This window comes from Sebastes umbrosus, chromosome 22, assembly GCF_015220745.1.
Source record: "Sebastes umbrosus isolate fSebUmb1 chromosome 22, fSebUmb1.pri, whole genome shotgun sequence".
In the NCBI taxonomy this organism is placed as follows: domain Eukaryota; kingdom Metazoa; phylum Chordata; class Actinopteri; order Perciformes; family Sebastidae; genus Sebastes; species Sebastes umbrosus.
Genome location: NC_051290.1, coordinates 22,848,105 through 22,868,707, shown reverse-complemented (window position 1 = coordinate 22,868,707; position 20,603 = coordinate 22,848,105). Strand labels below are relative to the sequence as shown.

At 40.6% G+C, this 20,603-nt stretch overlaps 1 protein-coding gene across 3 annotated transcripts in view; it reads left to right on the top strand.

The window, feature by feature from the left end:
• The window catches only part of nhsl2 (NHS-like 2), a 237,857-nt gene that overhangs the window by 83,893 nt on the left and 133,361 nt on the right, over positions 1-20,603 (top strand). The window contains exon 1 of one of the 3 annotated variants that reach the window (XM_037759704.1): positions 13,070-13,773. The exons of the other annotated variants lie outside the window; for them this stretch is intronic. Within the exon in view, the coding sequence (XP_037615632.1) occupies positions 13,695-13,773 (79 nt within the window). The 5' untranslated portion in view covers positions 13,070-13,694. Of the gene's footprint in view, positions 1-13,069; positions 13,774-20,603 lie in introns of those variants that run through there. 3 annotated transcript variants of the gene reach the window in all.

Sequence of the window (20,603 nt, the reverse complement as noted above, 5' to 3'; positions counted from 1 at the left end):
CAGCGGGAATCATTAAAGAGCAGTTAATTACCCATAATCCACTCTGGGCCAGATGTCTGCTCTGTTGGAGTGGCCAGAATGTGTCAATATTTGCCACCATTTGTTTGCTTCCTTTTCCTCATATTTTCCTCCTTTGTCTTCTCTCTTTCATTGTTTGTGGAGAGTTGACAGACTACATTTATATTATTTATTCTCTGTCGGTGTTGCTCCACCTCTCCTCTTCTCCTCTCTGCTTCTCTGCCCACAAATCTGTTCATCCCTCCCTCTCTCCTCCCTCTTTACTCTCTCATTTCGTCTCATACTCACTCAGACCCGTACGCCTCGGTTGAGTTGACTTGTTGCAGTCTTCTTGAAACAAACTTTTTTAGTGTAAACCTGCCGTCTGAGCCAATTTAAGGTACTGTACTGTAATAATCTGTTCCTGTGTGTGCTTGTTTTACTGTGATTCACTGTGATCACTGTGAATCACTTGTTTCACTGTGATTCTGGCGTGTTCCATCAAGAGTGTTCAGGTGCCTGCTGAGGCAGATATGAAACTGTTGCAGACTTTGAGCCTTGATATCTGTCTGGTTGGTCATAATAGAGCTTTATGACTTTATGGTTGGTTACAGAGGAAAATGGGTCAATTGCCTGAATTGTTATGTATTATATTTTGAAGTGATAAGTTGCTAGTTTTTGGGCCGTCTAACAACCAAATAGTATTTGAGAATTATTTTTATGTTGTTTTTAAATCCAAATTTAGTGTAAAATGGGCGGTATTTCTAAAATAAAATAATAAGTGTCAAGTCAAAGACAGTCATAGTCATAGACTTGTTGATTTATTTCTATATTATATTATTTATTATTATTTCATTATAACATGTATACAAATATTTATTTATGAAAAATATATTATGATTTTTTATATTATATTATTATTTATATATTTTAAGAAGTATACATTTATTTAGTTTTTGCAAAGAAATTGCCCTATTTTTTCTGTATGTTTACAAAATATATATATATTTTTTTATATAGTATAATTTATTAATTTTTAGCCTTTTACTTTTCCTCTAAGTGTTTGGTGACTAACAACTCGATGGTCGCAGAAATTGTTGAGTTTCAAAGTTCCCTCTTGACCTTAGAAACGGCAGTTGACAAAACACTCCATTTATTTGTTTTTCTGGAACTTTTGAACGTATCACATGATCTTCATCAGCAGATGGAGCTTTCCCAGGTTTCATGGAGACGTAGATGTTCTGTTTTTCTGAGCACTTTTAGTTTGTTCATTACTTAGTTTTCCTGCTTACATATTCAGCTTCAGCAACATGCGACCTGAAGAAGCCAATAGTTTTCATGTTTTGCCTGTTAAACGCCTGCTCACACTAGATACTTCATTCTCTGCTCAGGTAGACATTACTCCTATATATCTTTACATAGACAGTAGTTGTTTGCTGCTATAATAATGCTCTGAATGTCGTATAGAGAACTTTTAAACAGAAATTCACGCCATTGACCATTAGCAAATTGTCTTAACCTTTGACCTGCCGTGTGACCTTACCTGCCGTGTGTCGCTCACACCCTCCAGCTGGCTGTTAACGAGGGTCTTTTGGCACAGAGAAGTACTCGTATCGGTGCTCGGTACCGGCAAGTACCCAAATGTAAGTACTTGTACTTGTACTTGTACTGGTATCGGTGCATCCCTAATAATCAACTATTGTGTAGCCTAATTTCATTGCCAGTCTAGATAGATAGGCCCGCCACAGTTTCAGAATGACAATAACGGGTGAGGTCGGTGCAGTCTGCCCAGGGAAGTCAGCTCGGTGGGTCAGGGACGGTCACTTGGTGTTGGAGGATCTTCTCGTGGGACCTCTCCCCACCGGCCCTTGCCAGGCGCATTTCCTCTGGTGCGCCAAAACCGGCCCTAGGTTGGCTTGGAAACTCCTGGGGCGAAGGTGGCTCGTGGCTCTGGCTGTGAGCTTCACAACACCCCTCACCCAGACCTTGTCGCTTCCCAGGGCCGTCACCCAGCAGGGAGGGACATGGCCCCCTGCTCCCGGCACGACTGTCAACCGGGTGGTCTGTCATCAGTGCATCAGGGGTCTGCGGAGATGTTTGCAACCCACCCGACCTGTCTTGAAACACGGACCCTGTCTCGTTTACCCTGCTTTATAGGGCTGGGACGATACACCTATCTCCTGATTCGATACTATCAAGATTTTTGTTAACTTTTGTTAACACTAGACCATGGGAAAAAGTTGAATCGTACACTTCTAGGGACTTTTACTTTGGAAAATCTCTAAATGAATCCAGTAAAAATGTTTGATTTTCATCATGTAGTCAGAGATGTCCTGAAGTCAAATATATCAGTCATCGATAGGAATTGTTTATAACAAATATTATGTAATTTCTCTCACAGATTAGTGGTATTTTCTTTTTGATTTATAAGGACATGTAATGTTTTATACTTCTGGTGAATATCATCAATCAATGTTATTTCTATATATGTATTTTGTATATACAGTTCCCTTTACTAACACCTTATTTTGAAAACCGGACGTAGTCCCACATGTCCACTTCCTCTAACTTCTCCAAGATGGTCTCTAGCTCTCCTGTCAGCTCCATTCTCTTTATCCATCCATGGTCAGCTCCATCAGGCCGTTTGAATGCAGAGAACATAAATGTCAGTATATGGGTGCTCTACAGTTGTAGCGTCGGCCCATTTGACCAGTATGTGACGGTTATAGTGATGTATTTGCAGTATACTAGACGAGGCTTTAAACCAGCTCTTAAAGCACTGGACAAAAAAACGAACTCGAACCACTATTGCAATATTATCGAAAAATACAACTTAGATTTAGATGTTTATGTTCTGCTTGTTTACTTTATAAGATACTGCAGGTTTAGACTAGTTATTCTAACAGCTCATAATGAAGTCAGACAAACAGGATCATCAACGAGGGGAGACGGGAAATATAAAATATTGATCCACAACATTTACTCAAACTGCCTTTTCAGTTACAGAAACTAAACAGACGACTGATCTCCCTCCAGATATTAGAGCAATGTTAAAAAGGGTCAAGTTATCTCAGCAGGAATCTCTCTGAATCATCAGTAGGCTGCTCTTTCTCTCTCCTCTCCTCTCTCCCCTTCTCTCTCCTCTTCTCTCTCCTCTTCCCTCTCCTCTTTCCCTCTCCCCTTCTCTCTCCTCTTCTCTCTCCTCTTCTCTGTCCTCTTCCCTCTCCTCTTTCCCTCTCCTCTTCCCTCTCCTCTTCTCTCTCCTCTTCTCTCTCCTCTTCTCTGTCCTCTTCCCTCTCCTCTTTCCCTCTCCTCTTCCCTCTCCTCTTCCCTCTCCTCTTCTCTCTCCTCTTCCCTCTCCTCTTCTGTCTCCTCTTCGCTCTCCTCTTCTCTCTCCTCTTCTCTCTCCTCTTCCCTCTCCTCTTCCCTCTCCTCTTCTGTCTCCTCTTCCCTCTCCTCTCCTCTTCTCTCTCCTCTTCTCTCTCCTCTTCCCTCTCCTCTTCCCTCTCCTCTCCTCTCTCCTCTTCTCGCTCCTCTTCCCTCTCCTCTTCCCTCTGCTCTTCCCTCTCCTCTTCCCTCTCCTCTTCTGTCTCCTCTTCCCTCTCCTCTTCCCTCTCCTCTTCCCTCTCCTCTTCTGTCTCCTCTTCCCTCTCCTCTTCGCTCTCCTCTTCCCTTTCCACTCTGCTGCTCTGTAGCCGGCTCTCCAGCGAGCTACGCCAGCGGGCGATTGTGGAGCTTTTCAACTCCATAAAGGCAGATGATCACAGGTTCCTGTTCATTTATAACGGACATCTGTGTTGTGATATTTAAACAAACTATCCGTCAACAAGAAAATCAAAGCCTCTTGTCTACAGACCGGTCTCTAAAGAGCTCCAGCTCATAGCGATCTCTGAGCGTGACTACCCGGCTGGCTGGCAGCGACTCCGGCAGGCGCTAGCTAGCTGTCACGGCATTTTGTAGAGCTTCTACACAGTTGATTTCTCGCCTCAAAACTTTCAAAAGGGAATTTAGTTATGAAATAGCTACGAAAAATGTAAAAAAACAGCCGTTTTTGGCTGCTGTTGTAACTGTAGCCTGTAGCGGTCCAGTGCTTTGCATTGTGGGATACAGTAGGCGAGGTTGCCTGGTCCGATGCAGACTGGAGATTTTTTCCAAATCAGTACGACATCCGGGTATTTTTGGTATACTGTAGATTTTGCTTTTGTTCGTATACTACATACTACATACTGCATACTACATACTGCATACTGCATACTACATACTGCATACTACATACTACATACTACATTTTGGCCAAATCAGTACGTACTACTAGTATAGTATGAGGTTTAGAATACAGCCTAAGCCTCTAGCAGGATGCACAGAAGACGTTTGCTGGTGTGACCTGGGCTTAAATAAAATGTAATCAGTAAATTGTTCCATCAAAGTGAACTGACGCACTTAATATTAAGTGAAAACCAAGAACAAAATTAAAATCCATTAAAAGCTGGATTAACCAAGTTTGGCTGAACCACTTCTGCGTCCTCAACCAGCCGCTAAGAAGAAGAAGAGATGTAGTTCACGGCCGTCTAATCTGGGAGGGCGAGGTCGTCTAAATTCAGACAGTTACCTCTCACAGCATGTGATGTTTTCCTCGTGCAACTTTTAACACTCAAGAGGTGTAGGCCTACAGCGTGAAGGAAAAATCAAAGGTTTCATTCGTTTTCTAAACTCAGCGAGGGGTCTACTTTCAAAAAAAGTTGCCTGTCCTTGAATAACCTCGACGAGTCAGTTAGATTTTCAATCTTGTAACAGCTCAACTGGAGAAAAAAGAAGCGATTTTCTCTGGTGAAAATGAGGTTTTGGCATACGGCGAGTGAATCAGAGACGTAAAATAATCGACTTGGAAGAATCACTCTGTACTCCTGAACCAGATGTGTTTGCATTGGAGAGTTTTCACACCTTAACTTAACACACCCTTTCATTTGTTTGACCTGGACACACAGGCACTGTAAAACATTTCTGGTGTCATTTTTCTTTTCCTAGTAGCAGCTCTTTGAAGGGGGATTACCTGTTGAACAGACCATGACAGAGGCAAACAAATCCTATTGTTATAGAGAAAGAAATCTGTTATTTGTCTTGTTTTGATCCCTCGTTTCTCTCAAAAGCAACCGCTGGCTTATTATGAGAAAGTTATAGGCTCGGCATGCGCTGCATTGTTTGCTTGTTAGTTCAAGGTCGGGCCACGAGATAAGAGGACAGTAAATATTGTGGGTCAGCGAAAGAGAAAAAGATATAGTCCTGAGGTGAACCTGTGTGAGAACTTGAAAGATAGATCTCCTGTGAATATGACATGAGGAAGAGGGCGAGAGACTGAAGAAGAAAGTGGGAATGTGACATTTTCTCACCTTGTACGGCTTTCTCTGGGACGCTCAGAGAAAGAGACGGTGATAAAAGGTCGGTACAGACAGAGAGCGAGAGGCTGAAATAAAGAGAAGACTAAGTGGCTCAAAGAAAAGAAGAAGAGGACGTGTGATAGAAGGAGCTGTCAGCATAAAGACGGAGCGAGAAAGAGAGCAAACGTCCTGGTTATTCACGGCGATGGCTGACAAGACGAAGCCGCATGTGTGTCGTCGACTTAACGAGATGTTCTGAAAAATGGCTGGCAAAACGGCAAATCAGCAAGAAAGGGAACAGCTCGCCCCCCCCCTGGGCCTCAACACCAGTTACATAAGCGGCGGGATCGAATATAGGCTATAAAAGCGATCTTTGTGGGAGGCCTGGGGATGAACCTGGATTAGTGATGGTTTAGGGATATTTGTAACAGAATCCCAGCAGATTTCACTGTGCAAATATGTTTCTCATACGCCAGGGAGCATTAACCGCTGTGTCTCACTGCAGAAGGAAAGAAGGGTTCAGCCATCCACCTGCTAAAGTGTCCTTGAGCAAGGCACAGGATCACTACCAGGAGGAGTGCCCACAATAAAGAGTAAATCTGAAAAAGAATGAGAAAATAACTGTGGAAATATAAAGAGAAGTAAATGAATAAGAATAAAGAGAATCGGGGAAGGGAGGAAATATATATGAAATAAATATATAAATACATTTTTTTAAATATACAGAAAAATAAATATACAAATAAATAAATATTTTTTAAAAATATATAAATATAAATATACAGAAATAAATGAACAAATACATGTGAAAATGAATGAGAATGCTCAAAATTATGATTTTATATTTTTTTATTTATCTTTCTATTTCCACATTTATTTATTCTTTTATTTCACTTTCTATTTCCACATTTTTGATTTACTTATTTATTCTTTTATGTATTTCTCTTCATATTAACACATTTTGTATTCACTTATTTATTCTTTTATTTATTTCTATGTAAAATAAAAAATAAAAATAAAACAAATATACAGAGAAATACAGTAATTTGTATCTAAATAATGCATTTATATTTCTAAAAAATATATAAATAAATAAATATACAATGTATATTGCATTATAAACAATATGGTTTATGATCAAATACCTAAAAACCCACAATGTTACAATATTACACATCAATGGAATCATGGGACTGCCATAAAAAAAGAATATATCTATAAAAGCATAAGAAAATAAATGTGGACAAAGTATTAAATAATAATTATAAGCATTTTCATTGATCTTCTTTATGTACATAAATATATTTTTTGCATATAAATTAATCTATTTTTCTGTATATTTACAAACAAATATTTATTTTTATATAATTTAATTTATTATATTTATCCCTTTACTTTGCCTATTGCGAAAAAAATATATAGAGAGTAATTTATATGCAATAAATAAATCAATAAATCAATATATATATATATGTATATAAAATAAAAAAACATATATACAGGAATAAATGAACAAATAAATTTGAAAAAAATTAAAACGCTTATAATTATTCTTTTATATTTTATTATTTGTCTTTATATATCCACATTTATGTATTTATTGTTTTATTTATTCCTCTTTATATTTCCACATTTATTTTATTATTCTTTTACAGATGTATTCTTTTTTATGGCACTCCTATGACTCCATACAGTCAGCTGTACTTTGTGTTTGCTAGTTAGCAAATCTTAGCATGCTAACACCGTAAACTAAGATGGTTAACATGGTAAACATTATACCTGCTAGATATAGCATTGTCATTTTGAGCATGTTAGCATGCTGGTATTAGCATTTAGCTCAAAGCTGCTAGCATGGCTGTAGACCGCTCACTTTCCTCCAGTATCCTGCATTTTCTTATGCTCGCAGTCAAGGTTAAATGGATATTTTTAGGGCAAGGACTGTAATATAAAGCTGGGCTGAAATGAATAATCTATAAACACATTTGATCTATTGACAGAAAATTAGTTGGCGACAATTTTAATAGTAAAACTTTATAATTAAGAAAAACATTCTCTGGTTCCGGCTTCTCAAATGTGCAAAGTTTGTTTTTCTCTGCTTTATATCATTGTAAACTGAATATTTTGGGACTTTTTATAGACTAAATGATAAATAGATGAATCAATAATAAACATAATCCATAGTTGCAGCTGTTGATGAGGGTTTAAAGGCCTGAGCAAACTTCTCCAGAGTCAGTCCTCAGCTGTATCTACCCTGTAAACAGTGCAGAGAAATAGACATCATCTGTCCTATAAGGCACAATAAAAACACACCCTTAAAACACAATGTGTTTCATTATAAAAAAAGAAGAAGCCATAATGGCCCTAATAAAAAAGAAGAAGAATCTACTAAAATGTGTCTTTGGGGAGAGGAGATGAGCTGTGAAGTCATTTTTCCTCAGTCTGGCTGCTGAGGCTGTTGTTTCTGTGATTGGCTCTCTGCAGACGTGTACGAGTAAACAATGGAACCACTGAGTTAATTTCTCTGGAAGGAAACAGAAGGAAGTCATTGTGCTGCATCTTCATTTCCTCATTTTTGATGCTATCGGCGCGCTACCAGACAAATTCATGTTAACAAATGTGATTTATAAGAGAGGTCGACGAGGTTCCATTTAGATTTGTTATTTTGTTTTTCCTGATGGCATCGGTGCGGAAAGAAAAACCTTTTAAACTCACAACTTTACGTTGATGATGCAAGACCTGCTGGTATATTTACAAATGAAATGTTCTTTAGTTTCATACGGGTTCTCTTCAGGTGAGTGAACCCTGAATTCAAAAAGATTATTGTTATATATATGATATATTATTATATAAGATAACACTTAATCTTATTTTATGGTTAAAATCTTAGTTTAAATAACTGTAACAAAGCAACATATTCTGCATGTAGCATATTTGTGTTCACTCACCTGAAATAAACCTGAAGAACAGAGATGATATTTATGGAGTCACAGGAGTGCCATAAAAAAAGAATACATCTGTAAAAGAATAAGAAAGTAAATGTGGAAATGTAAAGAGGAATAAATACAAGAATAAATAAATAAATGTAGACAACATTTTAAAATATAGAAATTAATATATACAGAAATAATTGTAAATTATTTATTTTAAACAAATAAATGAAAATACTTATAATTATTATTTTCTATTTTGTTATTAATATATTTCCACATGCATTTATTCTTTTATTTATTCCTCTTTATATTTCCACATTTATTTTCTTAATCTTTTACAGATTTATTCTTTTTTATAGCACTCCTATGACTCCATAGAATTGTCATTGTTTGGTGGATTTGGTGTGTGTGGCGAAACACATTTTCAAAAAATTATTAATAAGTTTATATGTGAGAAAAGAAATATGGCTTTTTTGTTCTTAGAAATGCGTATCGGACAATATCTTTAAATAACTCCTAATAACAATTTCCCTCGTGATGAATAAAGTCCTCTCTGATCTTCAAAACTAAACTGTAATTTGCAAAATTTTCATGCCGGAACTAAATATAGTTGTGTGGGTGTGATGTCTTTTTCTAGACTGTTGATATTTGAGCTGCATTCAGCACCTTTTTCTGTCAGCTGTTTATCAGGATGTGTGATGCAGCAGTGAAGAGGAGGAGGAGGAGGAGAAGGAGGAGGAGGAGGAAGAGGAAGGATGGAGCAGATTGATGATGGCTGCAGGTTCATTCTCATTGTAACGGATCAATATAAAGACGCAGAGAGAGAGAGAGAGAGAGAGAGAGAGAGAGAGAGACTTCCTGTTGTATTTATATATCCTGTATGTATTATTAACATGTAATATTTAAATTAAAGCATACTGAATGAAATCAAAGTGAACTGAATAGAAAAAAATGAGACAAAAAGACTAAAACCTAAAAAAAGTTCCTTTCAGAGCAAAGCTGTCCAGCAGCACATACTGTAACTTCGTATTATAAAACAGCCCACAATGAGCAAACGACAACTCTATCTGCTAATGCACCTGCACTGAAAAACACAGTAGCATAAACTGAATTATTAAGGTCACTGTCAAAGACAAAACCCTGATGGGAAATCCTACAGTTTCCTTTTTTCAGCCAATATGATGGTTGCAGACTAACAGAGAAGAAGTACTCAGATCCTTTACTTGAGTAAAAATACCAATACTACAATGTTTAAGTATATGTATTCATTCATTTAAAGGGACTGTTTGTAAGAATCAGAAATGTCTTGTTAACAGCGACACCTGTGGCCGTTAAGTCAACGAAAGTCAGCCTCCTGTTGCTCGCGCTCGTGCTCGCTCTACATAGACATGAACGAGCATCGCTCAAAACAGTGAGGTGACACACGTCAGCTAAAACCACAATATCACTCTATATTTCAGCTGCTTGGCAGTAATGTTAGCTGACCAGACGAAGGTCTCTCCATGAATCAATACTGATCCTAGTGTTGGCTTTTCCTGCCTCAGCCTCCCGACCGCGGCCGAAGGGAACAGGGGAGACACCGGAGTTTTGGTCGGAGACGATAACGTTTCTCTCTGCGGAGCCCCATCACTTCACAAGACACGGGAAACCTCTGTTGGTCTGGAGGAGCTGCAGCAGTTATTTCTGCACAAACGTCCACTAAACATTCACTAGATATTCTCAGAGCTAAACTAACTCTTCTGCAGTGTGGAGTGTGCGCGCATGCACGTGAGAGCGGAGCGAGAGAGTAAGAACGAGCGTGGTGTGTGAGTGAAGGCAGGCAGAGGAGCAGAGGAGCAGAGGAGCAGAGTACAGCAGAGACTCCGATCCTGGAGACCGAAGCTACGGTCTCCCCCGCGTCCTCCGACCGCGGCCAACACTGTTTAACAGACGGGCTTCACTAGATACAACCAAGAGGTTTTGGTGCTTCATTGTAGTTTGTGTTGGAGTCTGAGTCTGAACAGCGTAGCCAAACGCGAGCACGCATGGGACACCGACCCGCAATGATTTATACGTGTAAGAAGTTACAAACAGTCCCTTTAAAATCTGATAGTAAAGGAGGTATTATAATCAAAATGTACTTTAAGTATTAAAAGTAAAGTACTTGTTCTGGATTCTTTATTAAAATATTTTACATTTTTAGATTATGAATACTGATGAATCAATGTGGTCAGTGGAGCTGATTCTAACGACGGTTAAGTTCTATAGTTTAGTCCAGCGGTTCCCAACCACGGGGCCGGGCCCCTCCAACGGGTCACAAAATAAATCACAAAAGTCAAAGTTGATGCGATAATAACGCAAATTCATTTTAACGCCACTAATTTCTTTAATGCATTAATGCGACTTGCGATTTTTAAAAACATTTTAAAAATCTGATGGGTCGCCGTCGGACCCGGCTACTGTTCGATCTTTCGAAGGAGGCTAAATAACCGTCCCAACTTACACTAAATTTTGGCGAGGAAAAACTGGCCATTTTCAAAGGGGTCCCTTGACCTCTGACCTCCAGATATGTGAATGAAAATGGGTTCTATGGGTACCCACGAGTCTCCCCTTTACAGACATGCCCACTTTATGATAATCACATGCAGTTTGGGGCAAGTCATAGTCAAGTCAGCACACTGACACACTGACAGCTGTTGTTGCCTGTTGGGCTGCAGTTTGCCATGTTATGATCTGAGCATATTGTTTTATGTTAAATGCAGTACCTGTGAGGGTTTCTGGACAATATCTGTCATTGTTTTGTGTTGATAAGTGATTTACAATAATAAATATATACATGCATTTGCATAAAGCAGAATATTTGTCCACTTCCATGTTGATAAGAGGATTAAATACTTGACAAATCTCCCTTTAAGGTGCATTTTGAACAGACAAAAAATGGGCAATTAATTTGCGATTAGCTATGGACAATCATACGATTAATTCAGTTTTGGTTCTGGTGTTAATATTTTGGAGTTTTCTCTAATCTTTCATTTTTGGTGAAATATTTGATAATTTGATCTCTTCGGGATTCAAACTGTTGGAAATAGCTGGCGATTAATTTAATAGTTGACAACTAATCGATTAATCGATTACTCTTAAAAACAACTCATAAACATCTGAGACAACGGTCCAAACTAGACCAGCCACAGGTTTAATCTTTAACAAATTCTATTTTATAAAGTGATTTTATGTTGTTGTTTTAAATTTGTAATCTTAATTTATAATATAAATATAATAAAATGAACTAAATGTAGTGGAGTAAAAAGTACAATATTTCCTTCTGAAATGTTGTCGAGTACAAAGTAACACAAAATGGAAATACTCAAGCAAAATTGTACTTAAGGACAGTAAAAGTAATTCAACATATAGTCTGAAGGGTCTAATGGACGGAGAGGTGATGAGAGAGGAGACGACAGGAGGAGACGAGTGAGGACAGAAATGGCCTCCAGTGCTCTTTACTGTCTGCTCCTGTGTGTGTGTGTGTGTGTGTGTGTGTGGTCAGGTTTAGTTCATGGTTCATGGCGACCTGTTTTCCTGTTTAACATTGTTCGTACTTATACCTAGGAAAAGTAATGCACTATAATTCATATATATAACCCACATAATCCATGTTTTATGTAATCCAGGTGTCACATGTGGTTTCCTAGATGAAGGGAGGGAAGAAGGGAAGGGATAAGGAGGCTAAGGGGAGGAAGGATGAAAGCAGAAATGGCGGATAGATGAGGTAGAAGGAGCCCTGATGTCTTTATACACAATCTCCTCCTCATTGTGTATTCTCTGTCTCGCTCGTTCACCCTCTCAATCTCATTCGCTGTGCCGCTCACTTCACTTTCAATTTCTCTCCCTCCGTCTGAACCCACCGGGTCTCACCGTCTTCATTTATTCATCTCTCTGTCCGTCAGTATGAGCTTCTTTCTCTTTCCACCTTTATGCAGTCTCTCTCCTGCAGCCTTCTCTCTCTGCAGTTAATTATACGGCCAAAAGTTTGTGGACACCAGGGGGTGGGCGGTATACCGGTTTCATCAGCGTCACCGGTGTCACGTTCGGCCACGACGTGGACTCACGTATCTGGCTCCTGGTATGAATTTGTGTTGTCTTGTCAGCTCATGAACGTCGTTCATTCATTTTCTTAATTGAAAGGGTTCAAGCTCAGGGCTGCACGGTGGTGCAGTTGTTAGCACTGTTGCCTCACAGCAAGAGGGTCGCAGGTTCAAATCCGGCTGGGGGCCATTCTGTCTGGAGTTTGCATGTTCTCGTCATGTTAGCGTGGGTTTACTCCGGGTACTCCGGTTTCCTCCCACAGTCCAAAGACATGCAGGTTAGCGTGGGTTTACTCCGGGTTCTCCGGTTTCCCCCCACAGTCCAAAGACATGCAGGTTAGCGTGGGTTTACTCCGGGTACTCCGGTTTCCCCCCACTATGTGTCAGCCCTGTGATAGTCTGGCGACCTATCCAAGGTGTACCCCACCTTCACCCAATGTCAGCTGGGATTGGCTCCAGCCGATAGGATAAGCGGTTACAGATAATGGATGAATGGTTGAAGCTCAGCCTCCCAAAAGTAGCTGGATGATAGTATGTAGACGGAGGTGTCCACATACTTTCGGCCATATGATCTCCTCTGTTTTCTAGTCACATAGCTGATAGTGAGCTCTCTCTCTCTCTCTCTCTCTGTGCCAACCCCTACCCTTTTTTCTTATTTCTCGCTCTACCTCCATCTCCCATTAGCTCCCTCTCTCTCTCTGCTTCTCGTCCTAACTCGATCTCCCTCTCTCGGTCTCTGGCTCCTGATTGGCTGCTTTCTGCCTCGCTCTTTATGAATTGAACAGCAGCGGCTGGATGCGACTGGCTGGGAGCTACACCAACACAACGACCGCTCTCTCTCTCTCTCTTTCTCACACACACACACGCACAGAAATATACGCACATGCTCATCGGCAACAGCCAAACCTTTGATTGAAATGTGTGGAGGTTGCACACACACACACTTTCTTCCTCTCTCACACACATGCACGTTCACACACAGCCTGCTTTGTCAACAGCTCACGTAGCGCGGCGCACACACACACACACGTAGCGTACGACACACACTCCTCTCTCTCTCTCTCTCTCTCTCTCTCTCTCTCTCCCGTCTTCTGTCACTCTCCCTCTCTCGTTCAGCCGCAGCTTCACACACACAGACATGCAGTCACACACTCCGGGATGCAGACGGCTTCAGTGATGCTGTGACGCTCACACACACACACACACACACACACACACTTCTCGTTTGTCTTGCACATGCTTTAACACACCAGACACACACCTCGTCCTCTCTCGCTGTCAGTCAGTCAGTCAGTCAGTGTGTGTGTGTGTGTTGGTGGAATGAGGCGGTGATGTTTTGGGACAGGAAGAATAGTATGGGCAATTCCCAGCGGCGGCCCAAAGGAAGACACAGACCCAAATCGGCAACAGGTACTTTATCTTTCTGTATATTTGGATTTTTAGTGTATTCTCTCTGTCTGTCTGTAGTTTTCCATTCAATGCATCTTTCCATGCAAAATGTCTCATACTCAGGTTTCACCCCTCCATCCATTTATGTCACACACACACACACACATGCACGTTTCATTCATACATTCATTTACCTTTCTGCATCCTTCCATCCACAATGTCAAAGTGGCCCTTCAAACCAATAATGCGTTTTTTCTACACACATTCATGCCGGCAAGCCCACATTCATTCACCCGTCTATCTAGTATTGTTATGCCGTCCATCTCCAAATTTCTATCCATCTATCCATTTTACAAACACATACACACCTAACTTTGACAACCGTCAATGCATTCATCTGTCTATTCATCTATCTATCTATCTAGTATTGCAATTTATATCCCAATTTCTGCACCCAAATGTTTCATATCCAGGTGTCTCACGTCCATGCATCTTTTCCTCCATCCATCCTCTACACACATGCACTTGGCAAGCCTCCATTGATCTTCATATTACCGGTTTTCCATCCAATGATCCAATGCTTCCTTTCCCCCATTTTCCTCCCAGTTTCTGCATCCTTCATCCATTCATCTTCTCTCCATCCATGTTGTCTAATTATTGATCTATCTGGTATTGTTTAGTCCATTCTAGTGTCCGTTTATCTCTCAATTTCTATATGTAACTATACGTTACATATATACAGTCACACGTCCATACTTCTCTATCTCAGCTGGTAATTCTCCATTCACTCACCTACTGTATCTATCCATTGATCTATTACTGGTTTTCCATTAAATGATCAATTGTTCCCTTTGCCTATATCTCCTAATTTCTCCATCCCATCATCTGAAATCTCTCTTGTGTTTTATATCCATGCATCGGTCATTTCATCCCTCCGTCAACCCATTCATGCACCTTTTCCTCCATTTATTTTACACACACCTGCTGGTATCTATTGATCTATATATCCAATTTCTGCATTCTTCTGTCACAAAAGTCTCATATTCAGGTGTCTCACGTCCATCATCCTCCATCCACACATCCGTCCATGCACCTTTTCCTCCATCCATCCTGTACACACATGCACTAAGCAAGCCTCTATCCATCTATCTATCTATCTATCTATCTATCTATCTATCTATCTATCTATCTATCCATTGATCTTTCTATTACCGGTTTTCCATCCAATGATCCAATGCTTCTTTTCACCCATTTTCCTCCCAGTTTCTGCATCCTCCATCCATTCATCTTCTGTCCATCCATGTTACTCACACATGTATGTCCAACTGTATCTAACTATTGATCTATCTGGTATTGTTTTGCCATTCTAACATCCATTTGTCTCTCAATTTCTTCATCCCTCCTCTAAAATGTCTGTCTATCCATTTATGACTGGTGTTCCATCCAATGATACAATTTATCTCTTAATGTCTCCATCTGAAATCTCTCATATTCAGGTGTCAACCCATCCATACATCCATACATCTTTAACTCCATTTATTTTACACACACATATCTATCTATCTATAGATCTAGATATCCAGTATTGGTTTTCCATCCAGTGATCCAATGTTTCCTTTCATCCATTTCCCCCCGATTTCTGCAAAAAGTCTCATATTAAGGTGTCTGACTTGCATGTATGTATGTCATTTTCTTTTCACCCCATCCAGTCATCCAATCCCCCATTCATTTCCCTACCTACTTATCTATCTATCTATCTATCTATCTATCCATCCATTGATCTCTCTATGACCAGTTTTCCATCCAATGATCCAATGATTTCATCAATTTCCCCCCCCAAATTTCTGCATGTCTCCATCCAAAAAGTCTAACGTACATACATCCCTTTTTTCACTCCGTCACCAACCCATTTGTCCATTCCTCTTTTCCTGCATCCTCTCTTTAGGAGCCAAGCCTATATTCATTATTGGTTTGCCATCCAATCCATCCTTACGTCCGTTTTTCTCTCAATTTGTTCATCCCTCCATCCAAAATATGTGACATATATACTGCCTCATGTCCATACTTCTTGCCTCTACTTTTCCTTTAGCCTATCTATATCTTAGCTGGTAATTCTCCATTCATTCACCTGTCTATCCATTGATCTATTACTGGTGTTCCATCCAATGATCCAGTGTTTCTTTTGGCTATTTATCTCCTAATGTCTCCATCTGAAATCTCTCATATTCAGATATTTTATGTACAAGCATCCCTCGTTTCCTCCCTCTGTCAACCCATCCATCAAGTCAATTTGTTTTACATATACATGCTGGTAAGCCCTCATTCATTCCATATATATACATATATCTATTGATATATATATAGTATTGGTTTTCCATTCATTGATCCAAGGCTTCCTTTCATCCATTTTCCGCATCCCTCCATCCAAAAAGTCTCATGTCCATGCATCCCGCTTTTCACTTCTACACCAACCCATTCATCCATTCCTCTTTTCCTGCATGCTCACATTAGGAGCCAAGCGTATATTCATTATTGGTTTGCCATCCAATCCATTATAATATCCATTGATGTGTGGTGTCTCATATTCATCCATCCAATGGTCCGATACCTCCTCTCATCCATTTTCTCCCAGGAGTCTCATGTGCATGCATGCCTCCATCCATACATTCATCCATCCATCCATCCATCCATCTTCTCCCCCCGTCATCTTTTCCTTCGTCTGGGTTGTCAGGTTTGAATGAACTAGGTCAATTGGTCTTTTGCCTCTTGGTGTGTAACTGTGCTGTGAGACTGTGTGTGCGTGTTTCTGTGTGTGTGTGTGTGTGTTCTTTTGGTTTACTTGCTGCTGCCGAGCTGAAAGTGTGCAAACACCGAGGTTTTATGTTTCACATGTTTTTGCACGCCGCTGCCACACGCTGCAGTCTCGTGCACGCCGGTGTTTGTGTGCGTCATGGTGTGTGTGATTGCACGGCTGCACGGCTGGATGGGATTACTAGTGGGCTCTTTAATTATCTCTGGGGGCGAGCAAGGTAGAGATAGCGTGAGAGAGAGAGAGAGAGAGAGAGAGAGAGAGAGAGAGAGGGGAAGGGAAACGAGAGAGAAGCGGAGATGACAGCCCTTGTAAATCTGCCCCTCTTACTCGCTTCCTCGAGGAAGGAGGAAAAGGAGGGGAGGGAGTGAGAGCGAGAGGGGACAGCGGGAGGTGAGGAAGAGGATGAAGAGAGGAGGAGGAGGAGGAGGAAAAGAGGAAGGACGAGGGTGAGAGAGAGAGAGGAAAGAAAATCAGAGGAGAAAAATAGGTGGAGAGCTGTACGACGGATGAAGCCACGATGAAGGACTGGGTGGACGAGGGAGGAAGAGGAGGAGGAGGATGTATTAAAAACACACATGCAAAGTGTTAATGTCATGCTGCAGAGCTGCACGGTGCACACACACACACACCGCCAACCGAGAGTAAACACACCCATATGCTCCCTCTCTTTCTCTGTCCACACACACTTTGTGCCTGGAGAACAGTGTGTGTGTGTGTGTGTGTGTGTGTGTGTGCAGTACGTATGTAAGCTTTAACACAAACCGACAGCCAACCAGCCAGCACACACCTGCCGCGGTGCAATAATCAGCATCCCACTACATTTGACCTTGACTTCAATCAGCATCCAAAGCGCATTCATCGCCTTCAGAGCATCAGCAGGTGCTGCGTTGTATCCCAGACAGCGTCGTTTTACTGTGATTACCGGCGTGATGACGACACGGTCGGGAACAACAGGCGTAATTGATGCTTAATGGTTAGAAGGAGGAAGTGCATTTTTTCACGAATTAAGGAGAGAAAGGACAACGTTGGTCGTTTAGTCAAACGTCGACGTTCACCTGCAAGCACCTCTTGATGATTATTGTCTCTGTGACAGAAGTATTATGGTGGTGTCGTGACACAGCATAGAGAGGAGGTTGGGGTGGATGTACAGTGTTGAGATCTTTGTTCACGTCAGGTCTCCTCCCAACAGTCAACAATGGTTTCTTTTAACCATGATTGTTCCAGAACTTTAACCAAGCATGATTTAAAGGTTAAATGCTCAGAAAGCAACATAGACTGTATATAAGACAGGGACGTAGTCACTGTGACATCACCCAGTGGTTTGTTGTTGGCCGTCGCCATCTTGTTTTTTTGCAACCAGAAGTGGCACGAGAGGGTGGAGCTAAGTACAACCGAACGCTGAATAAGATGTAAGAAGCTAACGTTATGACTTCACGTCACCACCACTAAGGTAAAGGCGGACTAGTGTTCGGCGTGATGACGTTTAGCTACTTGTTAACAAACGCCTTTTTTAAGACGTGTAAAAGCCTCAAAATTCACAAGTGGGGTGTTTACTGACGCATTTTATGTCGTAGAACAAAACATTACAATTATTTGAGCTTGTGTTCACCACAGAACTTATTTCAGGCATCTAACCATAAACTGTATAGAAGAAGTGGACGTAGTCACCGTGACATCACCCGTTGGTTTGTGGACTGCCGTTTTGAAGCATTTTGGCCGTCGCCATCTTGGTTTTTGGCTGTCGCCATCTTGGTTTTTGGAACCGGAGTGACACAAGAGGGTGGAGCTAAGTACAACCGAACGCTGAATAACAAATTTTTAGGTGACCAAAATTATCTTTCATGAAGTGAAAACACACAATGAAAGAGTTAAAGTTGTAAGACGAAAACACGGACGACTCCCAGACCGGACAACGCCGTGGTAGCAACCTGTCAATCACAAGGTAGCCCCGCCCTAAAGCATCCCCTGCTTTATGGTCTATCTGACTCTAAATGGGACCATCATTTACTAAATGAACATCATGCTGTATTGAAGAAGACTTGAAACTAGCGACTGAGACCATAAACTCATGTGTACAATGTTTGCTGAGGGAATAAATCAAGAGAGAAGTAGGCTCATTTTTTCATAGACTTCTACACAATCAGACTTCTTTTAGCAACCAGAGGAGTCGCCCCCTGCTGGCTGTTAGAGAGAATGCAGGTTTAAGACACTTCAGCGTAGGCTTCACTTCTCAGACCCGGAGGTAGCCCACTGGTTTTAACTACCTTTTAGAGTGAAGTTCGGTGGTTTAGTTTATTTCGGTGGTTCTAAACCTGGGGGTCGGGCCCCTCAAAAGGCTCACAAAATAAATCTGAGGGGTCGTGAGATGATTAATAGGAAAGAAGAAAACTTCTGCTGCACAAATTTATATTCATATTTTGTAGTTTTCTCTAATCTTTGATTTTTGGTGAAATATTTGATCATTTGATCTCTTTGGGATTCAAATTGTTATTTAAATGAAACTACAGTTGCAGGTAACTATTATTTTCATTGTTGATTATTTTCTTGATTAGTTGTTTGGTCTATAAAAAGTCAGAAAATGTTGATCAGTGTTTCTCAAAGCCCAAGATGACGTCCTCAAATGTCTTGTTTTGTTCACAACTCAAAGATATTCAGTTTACTGTCATAGAGGAGAAAAGAAACCAGAAAATATTCACATTTAAGAAGCTGAGATCAGAGAATCATGACTTTTTTTTCTTTAAAAATGTCTCAAACCGAATATCAAAATAGTTGGCGATTAATTTAATATTTGACAACTAATCGATGAATCTGTAAAATCACCTCATAGACAACATTGAGAGACAAGAGGGCCAAACTAGACAAGCCGCTGTTTTAATCTTTAATGCAGGTTTAAGGCACCTCAGCATTGGCTTCACTTTTCAGACCTGGAGGTTGCTGCCTGGAAATCAGCTCTGAATGGACCTTGAGTTGGAATTGTTTTGTCAAACTACTATTTCAAAGGTCAAGAACGAATTTGAATGTAAAACTTTTAAGCCAAACATTGTATAGTGGTAGTACACGTCCCAAACCGTGGATAGCAGGTGATTGACTCATAGACGACAGCAATGAAAACATAACTAAAGGTCTGCTCACTGTAGTTTCCTTAGCTGTAATTTATTAGCACATCTACAAGTGACATTTCAAGCTTTTTTTCAGACTTGGCTCTCAACATAGACGCCATCTTTGAATACATATGCTCTAGTCACATGGTAATCCCAATGAACCAAAGCCAGCAGAGACAAGGGGCGAGATGGATAAAACTCTGTGTATATCCACAGTCAGGTTTATATAGCTGCCTGGTTCTGTTTTATAAATCTTAATCTTTGTGGAACTGAGCGCACGTGAACAAGCCTCATTTACGCCCCCACAGTTCGCCTATAAATGGATGTAGAAACGCAGTTAAAAATGAGTTTGCATATCGACACTTGTGTCCTCTCCACCACTCATCAGACCTGTCAATCAGATGCAAAGAGGAAGTGCAATTTCATTATTAAACGTCAGAAGCATGATTAATCATACATTTTTAGCGTCCATGTTGATACAGACTGTGTTTCACACACAAAAGGTAAACTAGAATGGCACTCGGAGAGCGCAGACCTCCGCCCTCCCCTCTCCGTGCAACTTGCGCCATCATCCACATGTATTTTTGTTTATGTTGAGATCAGCTGTACGTAGCGGAGCATCGTAAAACACTTCATTCAAACTGGACAGAAACAAAGTAAAACTCACCTAAACCGTCGTCGTTACTCTTTCCAACAATCACCAAGTGAGCTTTGTTCCAACTCAACTGTAATTTCACCGAGTTTAATGTGAAAAAACGAACAAACCAACAAACCAACAAACCAACAAACCAACAAACCAACGCCAGTGAAAACATAACCTCCTTCCCCGTCCTTCGGCCTTAGCGGAGGTAATGATGGCGTAAAAGGAACATTGCTCACCTTATATTTCATGTCAGCGTGAAAAAGGGGACATGGTTGGGATTGTTGGGATCAAAAAA